General features: G+C 36.5%; 1 protein-coding gene across 1 annotated transcript in view; it reads right to left on the reverse strand.

Annotated features, from left to right (window-relative positions):
• The window catches only part of LOC103180430 (inositol polyphosphate-5-phosphatase A), a 203244-nt gene that overhangs the window by 56611 nt on the left and 124581 nt on the right, over positions 1-22052 (reverse strand). Inside the window, exons 5-8 of the mRNA XM_007896272.2 lie at positions 18403-18466; positions 15989-16092; positions 6188-6240; positions 2534-2653 (exon numbers count right to left, since the gene is read on the reverse strand). Of these exons, the coding sequence (XP_007894463.1) occupies positions 2534-2653; positions 6188-6240; positions 15989-16092; positions 18403-18466 (341 nt within the window). The remainder of the gene's footprint in view (positions 1-2533; positions 2654-6187; positions 6241-15988; positions 16093-18402; positions 18467-22052) is intronic.

A 22052-nucleotide genomic window follows, 5' to 3' on the forward strand; every position in this document is an offset into this window, starting at 1 on the left:
GACCACTTTGGATGACGTACTTTGTGGACCCATACCTCATCAAAGACACGGTGTCTTTAATAAAGGAGAGAAAAGGGGAGAAAATGGGAAAAAAGTAAATCACCTAAAAGCAATTTTCGTTGAACCATAATTAACCTGGATGCACCAATTTCTGGTTCAAATAGAAATGCTTATTAGAGTGATTTTGCTGAACAGCACATTTTGTTTAAAAAAAACTATTGCTGCTCCTGGTAGGAATTGAATGTTGATCTACATTAGCCTGTAAGATTTATACATTAATCATTGAAAGCAATAGGACAATTAGCTGATTGAAATACAGTTTCAGTCTATTATTATAATAAATTCATTCTCTGATTTTTGCAAATATTGTGTCAAGTACCCACATGCTACAAAGACCACTTGGAAACTGGTCTGGCATGTAAAATCATGAGAAATCATGGACAATATTAAATGGTAAACTATCCGCAAAAACGGTGGATGTTACTTGTAAGCTGAAAAGCATTAACAACCACACCAAATTACATTTATACAGCCCCTTTCACGTCGGAAGGACATCCCGAGGCACTAGTTAAGTGTAACACTATTTTATCCTGTTAATAATGGACTCAAACATAGTTAATAAAAGTACCTTCTGTGCCAAGTTTGATGCTAGAAAAGACTGGTAACCTTCAGTGGGATGAAAATAGATTTCAGTCTTGATGCGACCATTTACTTAAGTGGCTACAGATTTAAAATGACCATTTATGCTTTGCAAACAAAAACTGCATACAATAATGATACCAAATCCATCCTACTTGTTTCAGTTAATTGTATTTCCCAGTCTCATGTGATCACAGTTCACCGAAGAACTATTATGTGTGACTTCCATGAAGATGGTTGAACAGAAACATGTAAAAAGCCATTGTCTTGATATAAATTATGATTCTTAAAGACAGCCCATGATTAATTTCAACAGTATTTATTTCTCCAATATACTTAGAACTCGAAGAATGGTGAATTGAATTGCTATAGTCTGCTCTAACAGATCATTTTATGAAAATGAAGAAGGCTACAGAAATAAGGATTTTTTTTGAAAACAATTTCTAATTTGAAAGAAAGAGTTCTTGTACAGGAAATGGGGCCTAAAACTATCTAATGTGGCCATTATACAAAATAATCCATCTGTTACTTCTATACAGGTTGGATACCTATTGCTGCAAATATGAGTAGAATAGAGTATATTTACAGTGCTTTGCTTAAGCATTCTTTTGTTCATTCAGTTGCCTCGGTTGTACAGGAATCCTTTGCCATGTTTAAATGTCGCTAGTTCTAGCCAGCAAAAAACCTATAAAAGTTTGTCTGCTATTTCTACAATGTGCACTTTCTACCTGTGGAGACATAAGCCAGTTTTTTATAGAAAAAAACAAACATGATTCATCAAAGCTAAAGTATCAGGGAAACCAAAGTCCACATTGTTGAAAATGACACAGCTAAAATGCATGTAGCTTTAACAGTATAAAACAAAAAGCACTGCTGGGCATTGCTTGTTTCACCAGGTTCACCATACAATAAGGTGTTGTATTCAGTCGCGATTCGGGAAGAATAATTTCATCAAGCCCAGTGATAAGTCATGTAGTTTGGTCGTTCATCAATGGCACCTTAGACCACTGCAGACTTGACTGACTCAAGCCCCCTTAAAGTATGGGGTAATGCAGGATAGGACAAATAATCTCGAAGCAAATTATTAAAATAAGGTAAACTTCTTATACTTTAACAGTCCTGTTCTGTACTTAAACTATAAAGCATTTTAAGGATCCCTTTGAAATAGATTGCAGTTTGATGATTATGAGATAGCTTTTTTATAGCTGAACCTTTTTAAGATATGCTTGGACAAAAGTAGTTCTTGCCAACAATCCAGATTTTAATGCATCCCTTGCTGTTAATTTTAATGTAGTCCATTAGTCATATTACTTTATACATCCAGTCAATTTTTTTTGGCTTTGAAAATCCAAATGGGTTTCAACAGAAATCAACTCCATATTGTGTTTTCCAAAGATAAGAAACTATGCAATAGTTATTTGCCAGACCTCAAAACTAATTTGTAAATCAGTTAACAATATATCCTGTATTTAGTACCTACTTTTGATTAGGGTTAGAACAAACACAAATCAAATTTTGCCAACATGACTTTGAGACCTTGTAATCTTTAAACGGACAATTCGGCTATGTTATACGAAATATCAAATCCAATTTCCATGGATAAAGGATTTGCAACATATTATCAAAGAGTATAAATACAATATTAATAAGTTCAGCATTATTTAAACATAGTATATATTTTTTTTAAAAATAATGTTTTGCCAACTTACCCATGAAAAAGGGGACCCATTAAACACTTCATGCGCACACAACACTTAATTTAGTTATTCCATTTTTAAGAGTACATAAGCAGTGAAGACTCGTTTCAAGTGGTCACCAAACTCACTCAACATCCATTAATCCATTAAATAACCTGGTTTCACAGTACAAAATATCAAATGGATAGTCTGCTTACCTATCCAGCACAAAACTGAGAGCTTTCTGCCGTGTTCCTGAGTAGACAGATGGGCTTGTTTCCCAAGCAATTAAATTGGAAGCATCATGGAAAAGATGAATGTTCACCAAGTCAAAGGCACTGTCAAGAAAATAACCATCACACAAGTGAATCATCATGCAAAAACTGTTATGATCATGACAGAATTTTTAAAAATGTTGCATATCAAGCTTCAATAATAGCAACCTGTCCAAAAACATTTTGTTTTGAATAAGGCCTATGCCAATGCTGGGATTTACTATTACGGCAAAACTGTTACAATAGTGAGGTCTCCCATTCTCCTTGACAATATTCATATTTGCTTACTAAGCATGCTGCCACTGTCGTTTTAATGGAGAATTGCTTTTAAACAATACAAAGTAAGTAAACTCTGATATCCATCACCATGCAGCTGGAACCTCATTATACCTGTCAACTGACACCGTATATATTGAATGTTATTGTCATCTAATCCATGAAAAACAAATAATACATCTACACATCCAGATTTTAGAAAGCAGCTTCCAAAGGAGAACAAAACAATCATAAGGAAGTGCCATTTTGTGTATTAGTTTACTAAGTGTTATTAAAAATCTGTAAAACCAAGCTTCATTATTTTAAGTGTTTTACAGCCTGCACCTTGCAACAGTATCATACGAAATGGATTTGAAGCTGAGGACTGTAGTAGTATTGTTCAGCCAAAATAAAAAAGGAAAAGCAAACCAATGAATCCCAAATACAGTAATATTAGCAGGAATCAAAATTCACAATAGCCTCAGCTACCAAGGGCATTGGAAGTCCAAGTGTTGGTTTCTTTTTACGACATCAAATTCCAAACAGGGAATAGCTGTTTGTACTGCACAGTGTAATATCACATATTTTCCATGTGGAAATATAAACAGAGCAATGGATATTTTAAGGACATAAGTAAATCTGCATAGAAATGTCTTTTCCAAATAACATACTCGGGACCAACAGGAGTAACACCTAAAATAAATCAATGGGCTGCTAATGTTAGGCTTTAAACTCTTCAAGCTTTAAGTGCTCTGAGATGCTACCCTGTGTGAGGAGCGCTATATAAATGGAAGTTGTGTTGTTGTAAACTTCTTCCTAAAATGAACTTCTATCCCATGATAGAGAATCAAATCAACTTTATTCTTTAATTAAACACAAAGACATGAGGCACTGCTCCTCAGTGGCTCACTGTATAAATATACTGGTGCACTCCTCTTTGGAGATCCCAGATCTGATCTCTTTTTTGTCCCAATGTTTTTTTTCTCAGATTGACAATAGGGGAGGGGTACACCACCCTGAACCACTTGGAGGACAAGGTAACAAAATCAGCCAGGTTTTCTGTTTCTGGTGGATGTAGAGTAACTCCAGCTGGAAATTGTGTGCACATAGAGTGAGGTCTGCAATGCACCTTCAATCCTCCACCACTATGAAAAAGTAGTCCATTGACAATCACTGTAGGTGGATGATTAAGTCCCCATTGAAGAATGGATGAGCCACAAGGTAACTGCTAGCAATCACTGAACGATAATTCAGCATTCAGGAGGTGAGATGGGGGAGGGAGGGGGGAGAGGAGGAAAGCAATCGGGGTGGGGGGGAGAGGCAGGAACCCAGCCACATTTAAAAAGAGTGAAAGCTATTGTCTATTCAAGTGTTAAGTGATTTCTTCCGTCGATCTGCATGGGATATAGAATGATTGTGTGAACATCTGATCCCATGTACCAACAACAGAAAATCAAAGGATAAACTGTTGAAGTCAAGATCAGTAAAGCAGGTTTCTGTAGAAATAGCCTGATTGATATTTATTAAACAACATAACAGTTAGCTTTTCAGAAATAAACTACACTAAAAATAAACAAATTACTACGTCATAATTAAATAATGATCTTTGATTAATCTTATTTTCAGTTCCCTTTATGTTCATTCTGTTCCTCTACCTAAATGGACAGTAACTGTGCACAATGTGGTGAAATTAGCATTACATGACAGTAAGATTTAAAACACACACATTTATGTTCACAAATCAGTGGATAAGGTAGATGTGATGACGTGAATGTGTTCAAATTACATTACTTGTACCTCTAGTACTAACAATGCTGGTGTACAGATGATAGCTTTGAAGCTGAAGGAAACTATTCAGTCTAAAATGTACGTTATTGACAGAAAAACTACTGAAGCACGTACAAATGTTTAAAATCTCAAGTGAATGTGCTTTATCGTTCTGTTGGCAATTTGACCGATAAAAAATGAGCAAGTCAGTTTATTAAAAGCTCTACCACATTTGGGATTATTAGTATTAGGTGAAAACCCTGAGGTCCTTTATGGCTGCTAGATTTGGGCATGGTTCTACCGTTTTCATTAAAAACAATCCACATTTTTAGAATGTATTTTCTATTGCTGAATGTGATTCTTTTGACTTCAAAGCAGCAGCTTTGATCTGACACCAAAGGGTTCAAGGAACAAAATTTACAAGGGGTTGCTGTCAATCAAGGGTTGCAGCTTCTTGTTTTTGCCCAATTCTGCACTGTGTATATTCAGCAACACAAAGAAAAATGGAATACAGATGCGTTCCTTGTTTTGCATTAGTTTCGCAGCAAATAATACAAAAGTAAACATTTCCCATGCTGTCTTACATAAAGTTCATATTTGTTGGAAGCATCAAAAAAAACCTTAAATTAAATTTTTTTGATACACTTTCAAACATTTAGATTTATGGTAAATCTACTGAATGCTTTTGGAACAAATTATATAACTTGACTCAAGGACAGACTTAACAAGATGTTTATTTCTAATAAAAAACTCTGCTAAAATATTTCCGTGACTAGTCTGTCATACATATTGTTAGTCCAGTAGCCAGGAAAAGCTAAAGCTTTCATTAATATGGAAATCTTAACGATTATGTTAGGATTCTGATTCTTGGCCAAGCTATTAGATGGAGGCCCTCACAGTTGTGAAGCACTTCATCTTGTTGCCAGGAAAGATGGCTGAGGTCAGGACACTGGACTTATTTAAAAAGCAGCTTGATGCTGTGCTGGGAGGATGGTAGGGTGCACATTCATTTAGGATGGGATCAGATGGGCTAAATCCAAACCAATCTTGTGATCTTGGAATGGTCAGGGATAAAGAGAACAAGACGGAAAAGGCACATAAATAACTGTACAATAGCTTAGAAGAATCCACCTCCCAGATCAAGCATTGAAGTGCCAGAGCAGACAGATTAAAGTAGAAACTTTGGCAGTAGAGAGACCAGCAGCATTGCCAATAAAGTGAGTCTTGCAGCAGAATACATCAGCTACGCCAAATAGTGAAATTATAAGGATTTCTTGATTTGGTAATCTGAACCGCACTTAATGCACTAGAATTCTTCTAAATCAAACGCACAAAAATGAGGTAGAAAATGTTAGATACTTTACGTAAAACATGCAGAACAGGATCAAAGCTGATGGATTAACCCTTTCAATCATAAATGCAGCTTTCAAGGACATGCAATGCAGCAAGTGGTGAGCAAATGATTGGTAAATGTCAGTGGGTTAAAATCACACCACTACCCAACCTGTAACTGTGATACAATTAAATAAGCTAAAATTAATTTTAGAGTTAAAAAATAAAAACAATGAAACATACCAATCAGTGACACTCCACCGTGTTCTGATGAAGCCTTTCCTGGACCATTTAGACTATTAATATAAAAATAAACAAGGAAAGTGTCAATTTCAGATCACAAAGAGGAACAAAATGCACTATCCACAGTGTGGAAACCCAACCTTAAACATTCAACATGAGTTAGTTTCTTCCAAGTAAAATCTCAACCCATCAGAAGTATTGTAAATGTCATTTATAACATAAGCACAGTTGAAGACTATCAAAATGCAGAGGAAAATTACTGAACCAGAAGAGAAAAGGCATTTGATTTATTTGTGCAGCAATAATTTATCTTTGGTTATAAATCACTGTAATCACACGCAGTTCATTCCACTAGATGGAAGGAAAGTAACAGCTCTGGAAGGAAATTAATCACCTCACACTCACTACACTTAGTGATGATGCAACTGCAACATACCTCAACACAAACAGTTACACAAAACTGACAAGGAAAAGGAAGACTCATTTTATACTGTCAAAATATTGTGCATTATTCCATAACTCTGCTGAATAGGTGTCCAGAGAGGCAACAGATTCACAGGATGCTGAACAGGGGCTTGTATTCTGCAGTGTTTAAAGGTCAAAATCCAAACAATTAAAAAGCATCATCGCTTCTCTTAAGAATGAAGCAGCAATTAAAGATAAAAGACCAGAGGTGTTTTAAAACCAGCCTGGGATCATTGAACACATCTGTACAGTGGGAATCAGTTAGTTAAAGCATTTGGTGGATGATCATTTTCAAGAGAAGCTTTCTCTTATTTGAAAGCCATGTTCATGTGATCACCTCTTCGAGTTAACTTGCTAAGAATTGTAGAAATTTTCAGCATAGAAGAAGCCCACTTGGCCCATCATGTCTGGTGAGTAATGAAATTAAATATATGAAGTCCGTACATTCATCCTGCTTTTGTTCATGCTTTGATGCGCAAAAGTCAGCAAGCAATATATACAAATACAAAGTGGAATAAAAAGATAGTGAGTACAGTTACCGTATAATTCAATAGCATCAGCTTTAAATTATTTTTCAAATTATAAATTACAAAGTCTTTTAAACCTGAAAGTTCAGTTAGTGTAATCAGGTTGCATTCATTGGAAAAAACGTTAATTTAGTAAACAGTTACCAATAAACGCTTTGTCAATGAGCTGAGCTGTATTCCTGCAGACTGGAAACTCAAGTCAATACGAACACATATATTTATTTCTCCAGTGCTGCGCAAGCCCACTCAAAGAATAGAGAAGGCCAATTTGATCTAATGGAGCGAAGCCCACATCACTGCCACCAAAACTCAGCCCACAACAGTGGAAATGTGAATGTGCAGAACCCACGTTCAACAACCACAATTTTGTTGACAGTTTTTTTTAACGTAAGTAGACAACTGCCCACTGCTTCATTTGGGTTTATATTGCACCTTTCACATTAAAGAAAATATTGAAGTGCTTGAAATAGGTGCAGTTGATAAATTTTGAGAGTTGACTACAAATTGGGGTTGAGAAAGCACTTATTGAGAAAATGGCACCTTGAGCTGGTAGAACCAAAGTAAATGTGCGCATCTTCCAAGGAATCCTATCTGATCTGCAAGAACTCAGCTCTGACCCAAGATCTAACCTGTGATTTAACAGTACTTCAGCTCCCAAATCAGCAATGTATAGGAGAATATTCTAGTTTTATTAGTAGTTTTATTTCAGACATTGCAATCTGTTAAATCACATTGTAAAACACTATAAAACACCTGCTGTGTTTATCCTTATGCTGCACCAAACATGGTAACAAATCATTCCCTTTTAGCTTCATTGCCTTCCCAATGTTTTTAACTGGAGAGAAAACTTCCAGGATTATTCAATCATGTTCAATTGAATAATGAAACAAGGAAATTAATGAGTCTCGTCATCAAGGGCAGGTTTTAAAATCATAGTTTCAAAGAGCTTTGGTTAATATTGCTTTGTTTTGTTCTATGATTTTCATATATTATTTGTCATTGAGCAGCATGTGCTGGCGAAATGGTTCAGAAAAGTTACTGAGCCGAACAGCACAGGAGAGCCAAATAACATATCCAGTTCATGATCAGGCTATCTGAGGTTAATGACTGTGACTCCCACTGATGTAAATTCAGTTCTCTCACATTTGTCAAACACCGAAATACCTTCAAGTTGGTTTCTCAGAAGATGTCATTCTTACATTAAAAAAACAAAAATGGGTAGAATAAAGGATTAATGTTAATAATGATGCTTTGGTACTCGTTTTCTCCTTTTTGAAAAAAAAGTACACATAGCATACATAGCTTGGTTATTCACAATGCTAAAATGTAACAGAACAATTAAAACTCTAAAGACAAAATTAAAATAAAAGCTGCATTATAACAGGTTAGTATAACTGTGAATGGGTGCACTATATGAAGCACACAGGCAATTATCTGAAATTGGTTTACCAATTCCACAATGAATAAAATGGATACTGGATATTATTGAGAAGCCAGAAAGTGGCAAGAGCACGTTAATACAAAATAACACTGTAGTTATGGATTAAATTCACCCTGGAGTTTGAGACTCTTTCAAACACATTGTAATCAATTCCTCAATTCCTACAAAGGAAATAAAAAATATATATAAAGAACAAAACAAGAAGCTCAAAGAAGTAGCTGCCACACTGTCAGTGGCCATGTTCTGCGGTTAAGCTGACTTAAATCTAATTGTGGGGATTGGTTCAGTCCATGGCTTGCCATAAACGCCTCATTATCACAGCTTTGTATGACTGCAAGCTGTTATAATGGAGCTTTTATGGTAAGCACTGCTCACATGCAACTCATTGGGCCTGGCTATATTTGAGGCAAAGGGTTGCGATTGAACATGTCCTCCCCCAGTTTCTTGGGGAAGATCTGATAAGAGTTGATTAGAACTGAGATGAACCTAACTTATAGATGATATTATTTATTATATAGCATAATAAGAATTAGGAGGAGTGGGCCATTCGGCCCCTCGAGCCTACCCAGCCATTCGATAAGATCATGGCTGATCTTCAGACCTAACTCTAATTACCTGCCCTATCCCCATATCCCCTAATCCCTCTATTTTTTAAAAATATATCAGTCTCAGCCTTGAAGATGTTCAAGGACTGAGCATCTACAGCCTTCTGGGGTAGTGAATTCCATAAATTTAAGAATCTTGTATGTTTCAATAAGATCTCCCCTAATTCTTCTGTACTCTGGAGAATACAGCCCTGGTTTATTCAGCCTATCCTCATAGGTCAGTCCCCTCATCCCAGGAACTAACCTAGTGAATCTACGCTGCACCCGCTCTAGGGCAAGTATGTCCTTTTTTAAATAAGGAGACCAAAACTGCACACAATACTCTAGGTGCGGTCTCACCAAAGCCCTATACAGTTGCAATATTCTTGCATTTCCTCTCAGTTAAATATTGAAACATAGACATTTTATCCAGCTCCTTGTCACATTTCAAAACACTTCACCCGTTACTTTGGAGTATGGTGACTTGCATGTGTTGCAAATGTGCGAGCAACATTCTATGGACAGCAATAAGATGAATGACCAACTTGTTTGGTGAAGTTGGGTGAGGATGAAATATTGGCCTGCTTGTGTTGGCCTGGGAGCCTGCACCAAATATGTTGGATGTTCAAATTAGTTGAACTGGTTGAAAAAGCAAGGATATGATGCTAGTCATACTGTTATTCAACCAGGTTCAACTGGCCAAGTTATGCTCTGTGCCCTTTTTGCTTGGTCCACAGGTTGAGAGGTATGGAGCTGTTTTATAAGCCCCATCTGGTACTCAAACTTAGTACTCAGCACATTTGTGATGAGTTGGATCCCACAGCTCCTGTTCCCATAACTTCTATTCGTAATACTGGGGAGGAGTTACACTATTCCCTGAAATGGACAAGTGTCCGAACGTTACCTGTGAGGGGTTAGACTAGAGAATAGTCATGCTATCTGCAGTGAGAGTGAATAACAAATAACATGATTTGTAAATGATGTACATCTTTGCTGTATGATTTTTATGTACCTAAAGCAGAAAAAAGGACTTTTCGAAAGAATGTCAGAAAACTGACCGCAGTTCCAGGTCAGAATTGAATGGATGGAAAGTATCCTGTCTGTAAGTACAAATCATGTTGATTGGTGTAAACAGAATGAGGTGCCTAACCCCACATATGCCATGTTTTCTAAGCTTTTATCAGTGCCAAAATGAGTCATCGTTATATTTAATCACATCTCTATATTTCTATATAATGTCACAATGGGATTTAAATGCAATATTCAAATACATGACTTGCAAATAGCAACTTCTGCTGGTAGCTGGATATACAGTATTTCACTGTGATCTTAGGATTCTGCTGGGGTCTTCACAAGATACAGATTGTTTAGAACTCAGCTACCCATATTTTCTCCCGCTGAGGCTCCATAAGCTAATCACCACATCCTCACCCGACTCCACAGGCTCCTTAACCCTCCAATTTTCATCCTTACGTTCAAATTGCTCCACCATACCTTTTCACCAGCCACCCCCTCTGCTGTCACAAAGTGTCTTGTTTCATACCCACCAACCCATGCCCCATTAGTGGTGGGCAAGATTTCAGCCACATTGCCAGGATTCTCTTCCAAAATTCTTCCACCTCGCTTCCTCTCTCCCCCTCTCCCTCTCCATTTCAAACCCACCTAAAGACTTTGAGAATACCTTTTACCAGATCTCCAGGTATTGTCAGGAGTCTCTATTTGCTTATGAATATTAGATTTTCACTTGCAATATATAGCAGAAACTCACTCACTTTAATATGCTGGCCTGACATAGACATTGCATTAATTATGGCTTTCTCATTAACCTAGAAAATGTTCCCTGCCGTACACCCCATGGATTATGTTTGATTCCTAGGCCAAAGATTCATTTTGAGAGAGCCTTAATCTTATTTTGTAAACTCCTGTCTCGTCTTTTTTTTAAAAAGAGGAAATGATATATTTCTCTTAAATAAAGAGTGGTTGATCAAACTATTACATTTGCGATAGTTCAACTAGCAGAAGGCATTAATTAATAAGTATCTTGTGACACCATGTACTCAGCCATATCACCCACAAATTAATCTTGATAGGAAATGGGTACATGGGTATAAAATAATGGATTAAGTGCCTGAAGGGGTGTGTTGAAGTGTCATTCTTTCTGGGCAATTACTCTACCCCATCATACCCTAAAGTTTATTTAAAAATTAATGGAAAGTGAATTAACAAATTAAAAATCACATAGTAGTACTTAACTAAATGGAAAACAATGCATATAAATATTAAGATTCTGTTTGCCTGGTGTCTCATTAATCGTCGGCGAGCATGCGATGATACAGGAGTTTCAGATATGTCATGTGCAATGTCACTGTTAAAGTAGGCCCGAGGCTAAAAAAAAAGCTCTTACTGACCTTTTAAAGAACCTCTATAAACACTACTTACATAAATACATCAGCTACATGGGGTAAAAACCTCTATGGAACATCAACAAGGAGACAAAGGTTACAGAGGGCTAATGTCAGTATGCACTGTGAGTAATAACTAATGCACACAACTTTGATTGATAATGTCCAATGCAATGTCTCAATTCATCTTGCCCATCATTTTGCTGAGAGAAACCATATCAAATTAAAGCAGCACAGCAGGAATTTATTCAACTGACCAAAGGAAGTCAGGGAAGAAAGAAGATGCCAGCAGTTCTGATAAAAAGTTCATACCCATTCTGAAAAAACAGCATGATTTTTTGAAGCAAACCATGGGAACACCTAAAGAGAATACAATGATATAATGCATGACAAAAGAACCAGGCTCAATTAGAAGTGATGTCTGTGGTTACACTTTGTGTTACAAATTTTTTAAAAAAGCCAACCTCATGTGGCTAGATAACACAGCATTTACCATGCCTACTCCACAAATCAGCCACCGTAGGTGCAAGTCCCAGTGCTCCATCCACAAGATTGACAAGTTTGGTCAAGTAACAGGCAAACTGCTGGACAGATCACATTAAGGAGGCAAAATATGTGATGTATGTGAGATAGCAGCAGGGGAAGAGATGGTTGGGGACTGACATCTCTTCCATCCTTGTTCCACATTGAAAACGCATCCTTTCAGCCATGTGTAAAGCTGAAATGTCATCAGTGGTCACAGGGAAGTCTTCAATCCATTTGTTCACATCCCCCCAACTCCACCTCCTGTAGAAATCAGGCCAAAAGCAGACAACTCCCATTGAAAATAATTATAATAATAAGCCTTGTGTTTGATAATTACTGAAAAGCACAAAGCAAATTTTGTGGTATTTCAGTAAATTATTAATCAAGAAATATTTATAATTAGGTCCCCCCCCCACACACCCAAACACACCAGCATTTTAATCCTGATTTTATTAATTCATGTAAAGTATAGGACCCATATAAAGCATGTAAAGTGTCTCCAAATCCTGAGTGCAGTAAGTGCAATGGATGTTTCATATTCTAGAAGCAGAATTCAGTCCCTTGGAGGATAGTAAGGAGGAAAATGATCAAAATGGGTAAACATTACAAAGAAGCATTGCTCTGTTAACGTTCATTTTTAAATCTGCTGATGCATTAAATTAACAACGTTAGTTGTATCAGATGATACTGATCACATCAGTGCATAGAATTAATGCCTACAGTTTCATACAGCCATACAAATTGCTGATTAACTATGGTCCGAATATTCCAAATGTTATTCAGCACCAAGTCATGCTTCCTTCTAAGCCATCTAAGTTTTAGAAATTATGTAACTATCCCTTATCCTCCTCTATAACTAAACACTGGACAAGGAGAGTGATAAAAGCAGTGATTATAAATAGAGCAATTTCTTGTCAAAATTAGTTCCAAATCTTTAAGTGCTTTCATGCTGCTTCAGTTTAATGCAGATACAATAAAACTGTATCCAGTAAATGGTAACCCTGCTCTACATTTTAATGATACCAAAGGCAGCAGTGGGCATTAACAAACAATAATTCATCTCAGTTTGCTTCAAACATGAGGCAAAGCCAGCTGCATTAATTAATGTCAGCCTAAACTATTTACCAACAGTGAATGCAGGCTCATCATTGCTATTACATTACGGCATGAAGTATATATCTAATCTTATAAATGTGAAACGTTGTTACCGATTTTTTTTTAACACTGCAAAATGATTATATGCACACTTGTGGGTTTCTGATTTTACTCAGTAAAAATCCGTATTTATCAACTTTTCCAATTTTCTTCAAATTGAGATAATTTGATTCCCATCATTAAATATCTAAATTTTAAATGATTTTGAACTACAATAATAGCTGAATTTTGAAAGGTTTGAAAGGTCAGCAGGTAATTAATTCCACGTGCTTAACTGAACGCAGCATCTCTCATGTCACACAGTGCACAGGATCCGTGGCGATCTTATGACCCGGAACTTTGCCATTTTCATAGTCATAAAGATTTCTTTACTGCATTATTATAGAGAGTTCGTGTTACAGAAATTGCACTTATTTATCCTATGCTTTGATATGGATGTATGATTCATATCAAATTGAAGCAACAGTCTCTCACCTATGGGGCAGCAGGTTGTAAATTCAAGCCTCACATTGGGGCTTGAGCTCATTATTTAGGATTACACAACGGTGCAATAAGGGGGAGCACCGCATTGTTGGAGGTGGCATGTTTTGGAAGTTATGTTAAACCAAGGTCTTGTCTGACTGTTCCGGTAATCAAAAAACATGGTATTATTCAAAAATGGAAGAGAGTTTCTTGACTACAAAAAAAGTCACTGCATTTGACAGCAATTACTTGTGAAGATGTTCTGATGCAATAAAGGGCTATAGAAATAAAAAATATTTTTTTCTGCAATATATTCAATAGAAATAAAACATTCAGCTATTAAAAATCAAAGTACATCAGACCCTATTCTATTGTATTTAATGTTGACATAGCAATGCATTATCCCAGAGAGTAACAGACTACAAGGGCTTCTTCAAAGTTGTTTTACTGTAAGCTCTTGATTTTAGCCAGGCAATAAAGGTGACTTCTTAAGCTGATTGCGACTCCACAAGAGGGGTGGGGAGAAGACACAGATCAAGACAAACCTCCTGTTACCTGGAGTGACAGAGGCCTGAAAAAAGGCTGGGTATATGAGCGAAGGCATCGTAAGTAAGAGATAAAATAACTAAAAGCTAGCTGCAGAACCAGAAAAGCTAGCGCCAGCCTACACTACACAAATGAAAAGGAAAATCCAAATCTAACAAGTTCTAGTTCTAAATCTTGTCTCTACCTTCCTTGATGTAAAGAACATTTTGCTTGATTCAGAAGAATCATGACTTTTTCGCACTTTGAGTAGCTTTCTTCCTCCAAATCTATCTTTATAGGGCTGCTATTTAGAGGACCAATTGATAGGTCCTATGCAATTTAAACCTAAATTACTAATCTATTCAAGAATTCATTAATGCCATGTGGTACATATATTCACGGAAGCTTTTGCCAGTCTAAAGTATTAAAATAAAACAGGACGTTAAAAATCCCATAGATTGCACATCAACCAGTGCCCCTTCTATGCCCCATAGATGGATTATATACAGGCTGTTTCCTTTATTAAAAGATGAAATAAATCACTATCAAGCAACTAGGGATCCCTACAAGGTTATCCTTGTACAGCTTTGTTCATGAAAGGTTCACATTAAAGCATTAGTGAAATTAATTCATCTTTCATAAGAGCTTTGAGCAGTATCTGTGATGTATGACAACAACCAATTTCTCACTACTGGCAAAAAATATTCAGGTCTGATAGACTACACAAATCTGTTCGTTTTAAATAGCTGAACATTATCTCAAGTGCTGGTCCCAGAGGCATCATTTGAGATTCATATACAGCCAAGAGGTGCAATAAATCATGAGGAAAAGTTTTGTTAGTTTTATATGCAGTGAATTGTAATTATTTTGGATTGCATTATACCTCAATCAATGTAATTACTTTTAGATCAGCTTTAAGCGGCAGTAATAAAAAGAAAGAAATCAGTCTTAAACCAATTGAGAGTACCATTTGCATATCTGTCAGTCGTAGAACGGAACAGGTTATTACTTAGATGGAAACTGTGTTCTCTGTTATAATTACTGGTTATAATTATTATACATTTGTTTCTGTCACTGATGTCAATATGAAATCATCAATGATATGAAATCGTCGACATAATATGAGTTAATACAAAGGTTGACTTTGTGCAGTACAGTATTTTAAAATAGAGACCGATTTTGAGAACAGTTGTAAAGAAATAAATATAATGAATTGTTGTATAGTCTGGATGACAGAAAAGGGTACTGAGCCAAAACAAGTCTTAGAATCCATTTCCGATTCCAAATACTGAGTGGCAGACATAACAAATACAATGCAAATATACCTTGTACACATGCAGATATTGTAACACAAAAACATCTGATCTCCTAAGGAAACTTTAGTGAGTTATTTGATGACCTGGAAGTGATGTTGACTGTGTCAAATGACCTCGGTGCTCTGGGGTCTTGAGCATTGCCAGTTACTGTACTTCAGTGCCATAACTTGAAAGCGGTGGAATATATAAAAAATAATATATAAAAATAATTCACACAGTAACGGTAGAAAATCCACCACCTCCTCACATGTCACCTTTGACAAAACACACTCAGGAAATTCTATTTGACAGACAGATAAATAACTTAACATGCTAATAAATTGGTGCAAAACTAAAGTAACAAATGAACTTTACAAGATTGACTTTAAGCGTCTCATGTCTCAAAACCATGCAACCTACCTCAGGGAAATAATCTTTTGGAAACTTCTCCTTTTCCAGCATGGGTGTGCTCTCTAACGTTTCTGAGTAGATTTCTTTACCAGTTACTCTTTTGTATTTCTTAGCTGACAAAAAAAATCAAACACACATTCACAAAGTTATTCTCCCTGTGAGCCAAAACATTCAAATAATGTCAGTCCAACAGGTTACAATTGTGACAGGTAAAAATGTTCATTGGGAATTCTTAAAAACAAGTAGTTTATTAAATAAACTAGTTGTAAATTTTATTTATGTTTTTCAGCTTAGTAAATCCTGACAAATGCATAACTTGTTTACAAAAAAAAATTGCCTGCTGCCGATTCCCGATATTAACTAATATGAAAATGGAATTATTGGTAATAAACTCTGTTGATAGTTAAAAATAAAGCAGCATCTCATCCAAGTACTGGTCAATGTAACAGTCTCTCGATAGGTAGTTTACTTTCCCTTCAAGGCAGTAACATATTGAAATCTCGACACTCTCTTCATTATCTAACCTTTCCTAAAGCTAGACCTATCCTATGCTACACTGATAACCACTTGTTACGGAATCAAAACATCTATTTTGTTAACCTAGTTTCTTCCTGAGCATTTAGTTGAGTTACCATCAAGAAACAAATATATAATTAGATTGACGAGTTTATAGTTTACAGCTATTAAAACAGTTGCGTGAAATTGTATCTTAATTTAGACTCAACTTCACCAACTATTTCATTCATTATTCTTTGAGTTTCTTTGTGCCAATTTTCTCTTTTTTTCTTCTTCTCCTCATCTCTTGAAGCTGCTGTTTGTCATTGGGGTATATTTCCAAGGGAATTAATTGCTCTCTGGTAGTTTTCTCAAGTGGCTATTGTTCATGTGTTTGTTGGGAGAGTGAGTGCTGTCCAGCTAACCAACCATGTGGACATCACAGGTAAGCCAGATCCTGCCCTCATCCAATGATCAGACAAAATGCATTTTCCAGCAGGAGCCACTGAACAGCAGCCAGAAGCAAACACGGTGGCTGCAATTTCCTTTCCCCGCAGTTTAATATAGTTGCATTCCTCTTTTATCCAAGAGCTTCCAATTACATTGTACAGTTGGTCTGAAGGTATATTCTTCCTTTTGTAAAGAAAGAAAACCATGTTCTGCTTGGATCAGGATTTCTACAGATTCCATCTGACCAATCTGTAACATTTGTACCTCAGCCCATTTAACTACACACAGTGGAGCTGAATCTAAATTGAACACTTCATCGCACACAAAGCCTGATCTTTTATGGGAGACTGTAGCATGCAAAAGATAACTAACATGCTAGAATGACTCTATTCATAGCCTTGAACAATGAAAAAAATTAATTGAATTGCTATTGCACATTTAAGCACTTAGTTAAGATCTGGAAATGTGTCTGTTTGGAGTGAATAACAAGTAAATTCTGCCTGGATCAGTAAATTGTTTTCAATTTATGCTACCCAACCTCACATAACAAAATTACTTAAGTGAAAATGTTAAGGTAACAGTGCGGCAACAATTAATTTCATACGTTGTACAGCACTGCTTAAAAGCATTTCAGCGTCATCATATATGAAATCAGTATTTTGTAAATTAATACTGCGTGCCATAAAAACTTTATGAAGAAGCAGGGCAGAGCTATTAATACACTATGACTCAACCAATACTCATACAAAGAATTAATCTTATCGTATTTTTAACTTGATCTGCGATTTGAGTTATTCTTTTGTGGCATTGTGTGTTGAATTGGTCAAATGTATGACAGAGGTAAATACAAGCCTGGTACCACTCAACAACATATGGCTTAATTTTCGGTAGACATTACACGTGATGGTATTGATGATGCCTGCTGCTAATAGGATTTCTCCAATATAATAGTGCATTGCCGAAGTCCATATATATAACAATGAGTGCAATTTCAGCCCTATGATGCTATATCATGCAGAGGACTTATTTCCCCAAGTGGAAATAAGTGCTAATCATTGTGGAGTCCTGTAGCTCAGTGGTTAGAGCACTCGGCTCTCAAGCGAGAGACCTGGGTTCGATTTGCGGCAGGGCGAAACCTTGGGCAAGTTTCCTTACTCCACACGCCTAATAATAATCCCTCAAGAAAAAAAACAATAATAAATTGGTCACTTCAATCCATGACTGTTTGTGGGACGCTGCTGTGTGCAATTTGGCTGCCGCATTTTGCTCACAAATATACAGTCAATTCACTTTACACTATATTCTGTGAAGCGCTTTGAGACGTCTAGAAGATGTGAAAAGTGCTATATCAAATCCAAGGATTATTATTATTATTATAAGACAGAAAGTTTCTATTAACATAGTGCTGATGGTAAAGGTAACATCAGGCCCTGCAACATCAGCAATGTTATATTAAAATAGATCTGTGTAAACCTTACCTTTAAAATCAAATTGATAGGTGTTTTTCAAAGACTCATGAAGAAAGTAAAGATTTCCTAAAGCCTGCAAAACAAACCCAAAACTTATTAAGTATGACATATCCATACAGAGATGAATCTACATATTAAAAATTAATGAGCATTTTCAAAACCAGAACCAGCTAAGATGCAAATATGAAAAGTATTTTAATTGTCATTCAAAGAATTAAAACACAAATTCCTTATTCCAAAAACCTATTCTTAAGGAAATTCATTTGAATTCTGGTACGATGCCAGCACTAAATTAAAAACATACACAGAATTTCTGGAATACTGCAAATTGAATCCCCATAGTCTTTAATTTTATTGGGCCACTAATTTTGGGTTAAATCAGTCATAAATGTTCTCATTAACTAAATGTTTTCATTTTATACTCTGTTACATAGCTCACTGTTACATATGCCCAAAAGGTAACAGATTTTGATCCAAGTAAAGAGCAAAGGATGGAGAATCAGGCCATTAAGGAGCCTAACACTTCCACAGTGTACAGTGTTGCGAATCTATGTTTTCAATGATTCCTTTATGCATTGCAACAGAACAACACATCCGAAAAATAATTTATCGTGCAAGTGGTAATCTCCCAAAACAAATTAATGCATTTTCACACGATAGAGCAACATTGTTTTAATTTGTAGCTTAGTAATAAAACACAAACAAAAACATCCAAAGTGGCACAAGTGAAAACACAGCCATTAGTGCTGTATCAATGACACAGCAGAAGACAATGCAAAAGGACAAAGTGAATGTTGATACATAACTTTAACGATGGAATTATTCAGAGTTTAACCATAGGTCTGATGGAAAAATCCTGGCATATAGAATAAATCATTTACCTAAAACATAGACTCTTATGAAGTCACATAAAAGGAAATGATTTAGTTCCCTTTCTCCACCCCCCCACCACTCGACTGCGGTCACTGCGAAAACATCGACGCAGTTAGAGTTCTGTCTCAGTAATCGCTGCATTATTTATGAGAACCTGCACATCTTGAGATTAAACATTTGCTGATTTGTCAAAAGCCCAAACATGAGGTCCTGCCCATCTCCTTGACATATTAGTTCATTCGACAAAAAAATACCATCGTACATTTAATTGATGAGTACTCTTTCTTGTGACCCAAATACTGTGTGCTAGTCTTTCTGAAGGTGGCAAACAAGGGAAGACATGAGGAGATGGACTGTCAGATAACTCAAGGTGAACTGCTTTTAAGACAAGGACAGCCACAGGTAGATGGAAACATTGTTTTGATGCCAATAGGAAACAAGGAACTTGATTTTGTAATTGGTCGTATACTTAAACAACTTCAATTTTAATAAACAAAATTGATTTGGGATCACAGGCATAAGTAAGAGTGTTTTTATGAATTCTAATTCCAGGCCTCAGGATGGAATGCAATGCCCAGCATTCAACACTCGCTTTCCAACCAGGATGACAGTGGATCCTTCAAAGAACATCGGGCTGGATATTACAATTCAAATCTAGTTCCCTGAATTACCACTGATAGTCGTTGCGGTAAAATCAGCTTGGTGAATCTTTGAATAGTGTGCTAACGCTCGTATTTACATAGAAACAAGGTGCCCCCTGCAAATTTGTGCTATCATTTTGTTTTGTGCCATTTACAATATAAACAGACAAAATAAACCACTGGAAAGCAGCAAATGCTATGGATGGTGTATTGGAATCACAGACATGTATCTTTCTCTCTTCAGTGTTACTTTTTCTCTTCCAGTATTTGATTGCTAGTGGAATGCTACAGAATTACTGAGTGCTATCCGGTTGTAAGGACGAATCAGGGCTTCCCAAAGATTGGTGGTGGCTTCAAACCAGTTTGTACTTTAAAAATCAGCCCACGACAGCCTACTTGCAAATGTCACACATCTTCAATGGATCTACAGCACTCTCCTGCCCTAATATTATCAGTGACCATCATTGTTATTAGGTTACAAAGAAGATTGAAAAGGTGAACAGGCAGATTTGATGTATACCGTTGATGAGTTTGTGCTTTACATAAAAATGACACTGCTGCACTTGTATTCATTTGACAGATATACTTTGACAGAAAACACATTATCTATATTCTCCAAAAGAAGCTTGGCATTTAATAAGTGGAGGCATGCTGCACCATTTGTTAGATACTGAATTGAGCCATAAATCAAATTTAAATTAATAATATTCCTTGCATTTGATAGAGTGCTTTGTAGGAATCACCAAGCTAGTAAAGCAAGAGTAGCAAGAGTTTAGAGTTGCTAAATTTCAGGACAGACACCAGAAAACTTTCCGTTACCCGGAGGGTAATTAATGACCCTGAACAGATTACCAGGAGGGGTGACTGAGGGCAGGACACTGCTCTCATTTAAATTGATACTGTGATAGGAGGATAGTAGGGTGGATACTCTGTAGGGGTGTAATCAGATGAGCAGAATGGCCTTGAATGGTAAGAGAAATTTCAACAGCTTCCAATTCTTGACTGGAATTAGTGACCTGGTGGCCAATGGAACACTAGTGGGGTGTACAGTAATAAACAGCAACAAATTACATTTGTAGAATGTCTTTCATGATAGGAGGATGTCCCTAAGACGCTGGACAGTCAGGGATTTGGACCCGAGTTTGGGATTAGGATAAGGAGGGGTGGAGGGCAGGGAGGGTAGGGTTAGGAGGGTAACCGAAGGCACAGTCGAAGAGGAGGGTCTTGAGACGTGCCTTGAAGGAGGCAAGGAAGGGAGCAAGCCAAAGGGACTATGGGATGGAGTTCCAAAGATTGGGGGCAGAGAAGCTAATGGCCCAACCGCCGATCGTGGGTTGAGCTGAGCGGGGGAAATGGACCAGACCAAAGCCTGCTGAGCGGAGGGAGCGGACAGGTTGATATGGGGTTAGCAGGTCACAGAGGTAGGAAGGAGCAAGGCCGTGCAATAAATTTAAAACCAGCCTATAATAAGCAATTTAACTTCATCTTTTAGACTAAATAATATATCTAAATCTCCAGCAATCTCTAGCTGATTCAATTCACAGGATAAATATGATTCTTCAATATTTGAAAATATATGGTGAATAGCTCTGTACATTAAATTTATAAATCACGTATTCAATAAATACTGTAGAGTGAGAGCAATTCAGCAAAACATTTGATATGTAAAATGCAGAAACATTTAAAAATTCAAAACAAATTCGAGAAATTAAGTTCTTCTTGATCTGTATCTTCTTAGATCTTACTAATGAGAAATGGATTACAATTCACAATCAAAGAATATTAATTTGAAACCCCTCTGCTGACAGGAAGTCTTTATCTTTTAACAATAGTGGATGTCAATTGTATGTTTGTCACGTCTTGTTTTATTGATTTCCTGCCATTTTCACTTGAAATAATTAAAACTATATTTTACATATTTATAAACCTAACTGTCAGTAGCTCTACTTAATTTTCCATTAGTAAAATGCATCTATTAACTTCTGACTAGGACCCATGGGAATAATATGAGTAATTGCAGTAACTGTAGGCAGAAATAAACACAATAAATATGTAGTAAAAATTATGTTTTACTACAGAAAAGCATATCTTATTTGGCTTTTGTTCACCTGGCCCTCATACTGAGCAATCAAACCTGTTAGGAGA

This window comes from Callorhinchus milii, unplaced genomic scaffold (assembly GCF_018977255.1).
Source record: "Callorhinchus milii isolate IMCB2004 unplaced genomic scaffold, IMCB_Cmil_1.0 Scaffold7, whole genome shotgun sequence".
NCBI classification, from domain to species: Eukaryota; Metazoa; Chordata; class Chondrichthyes; order Chimaeriformes; family Callorhinchidae; genus Callorhinchus; species Callorhinchus milii.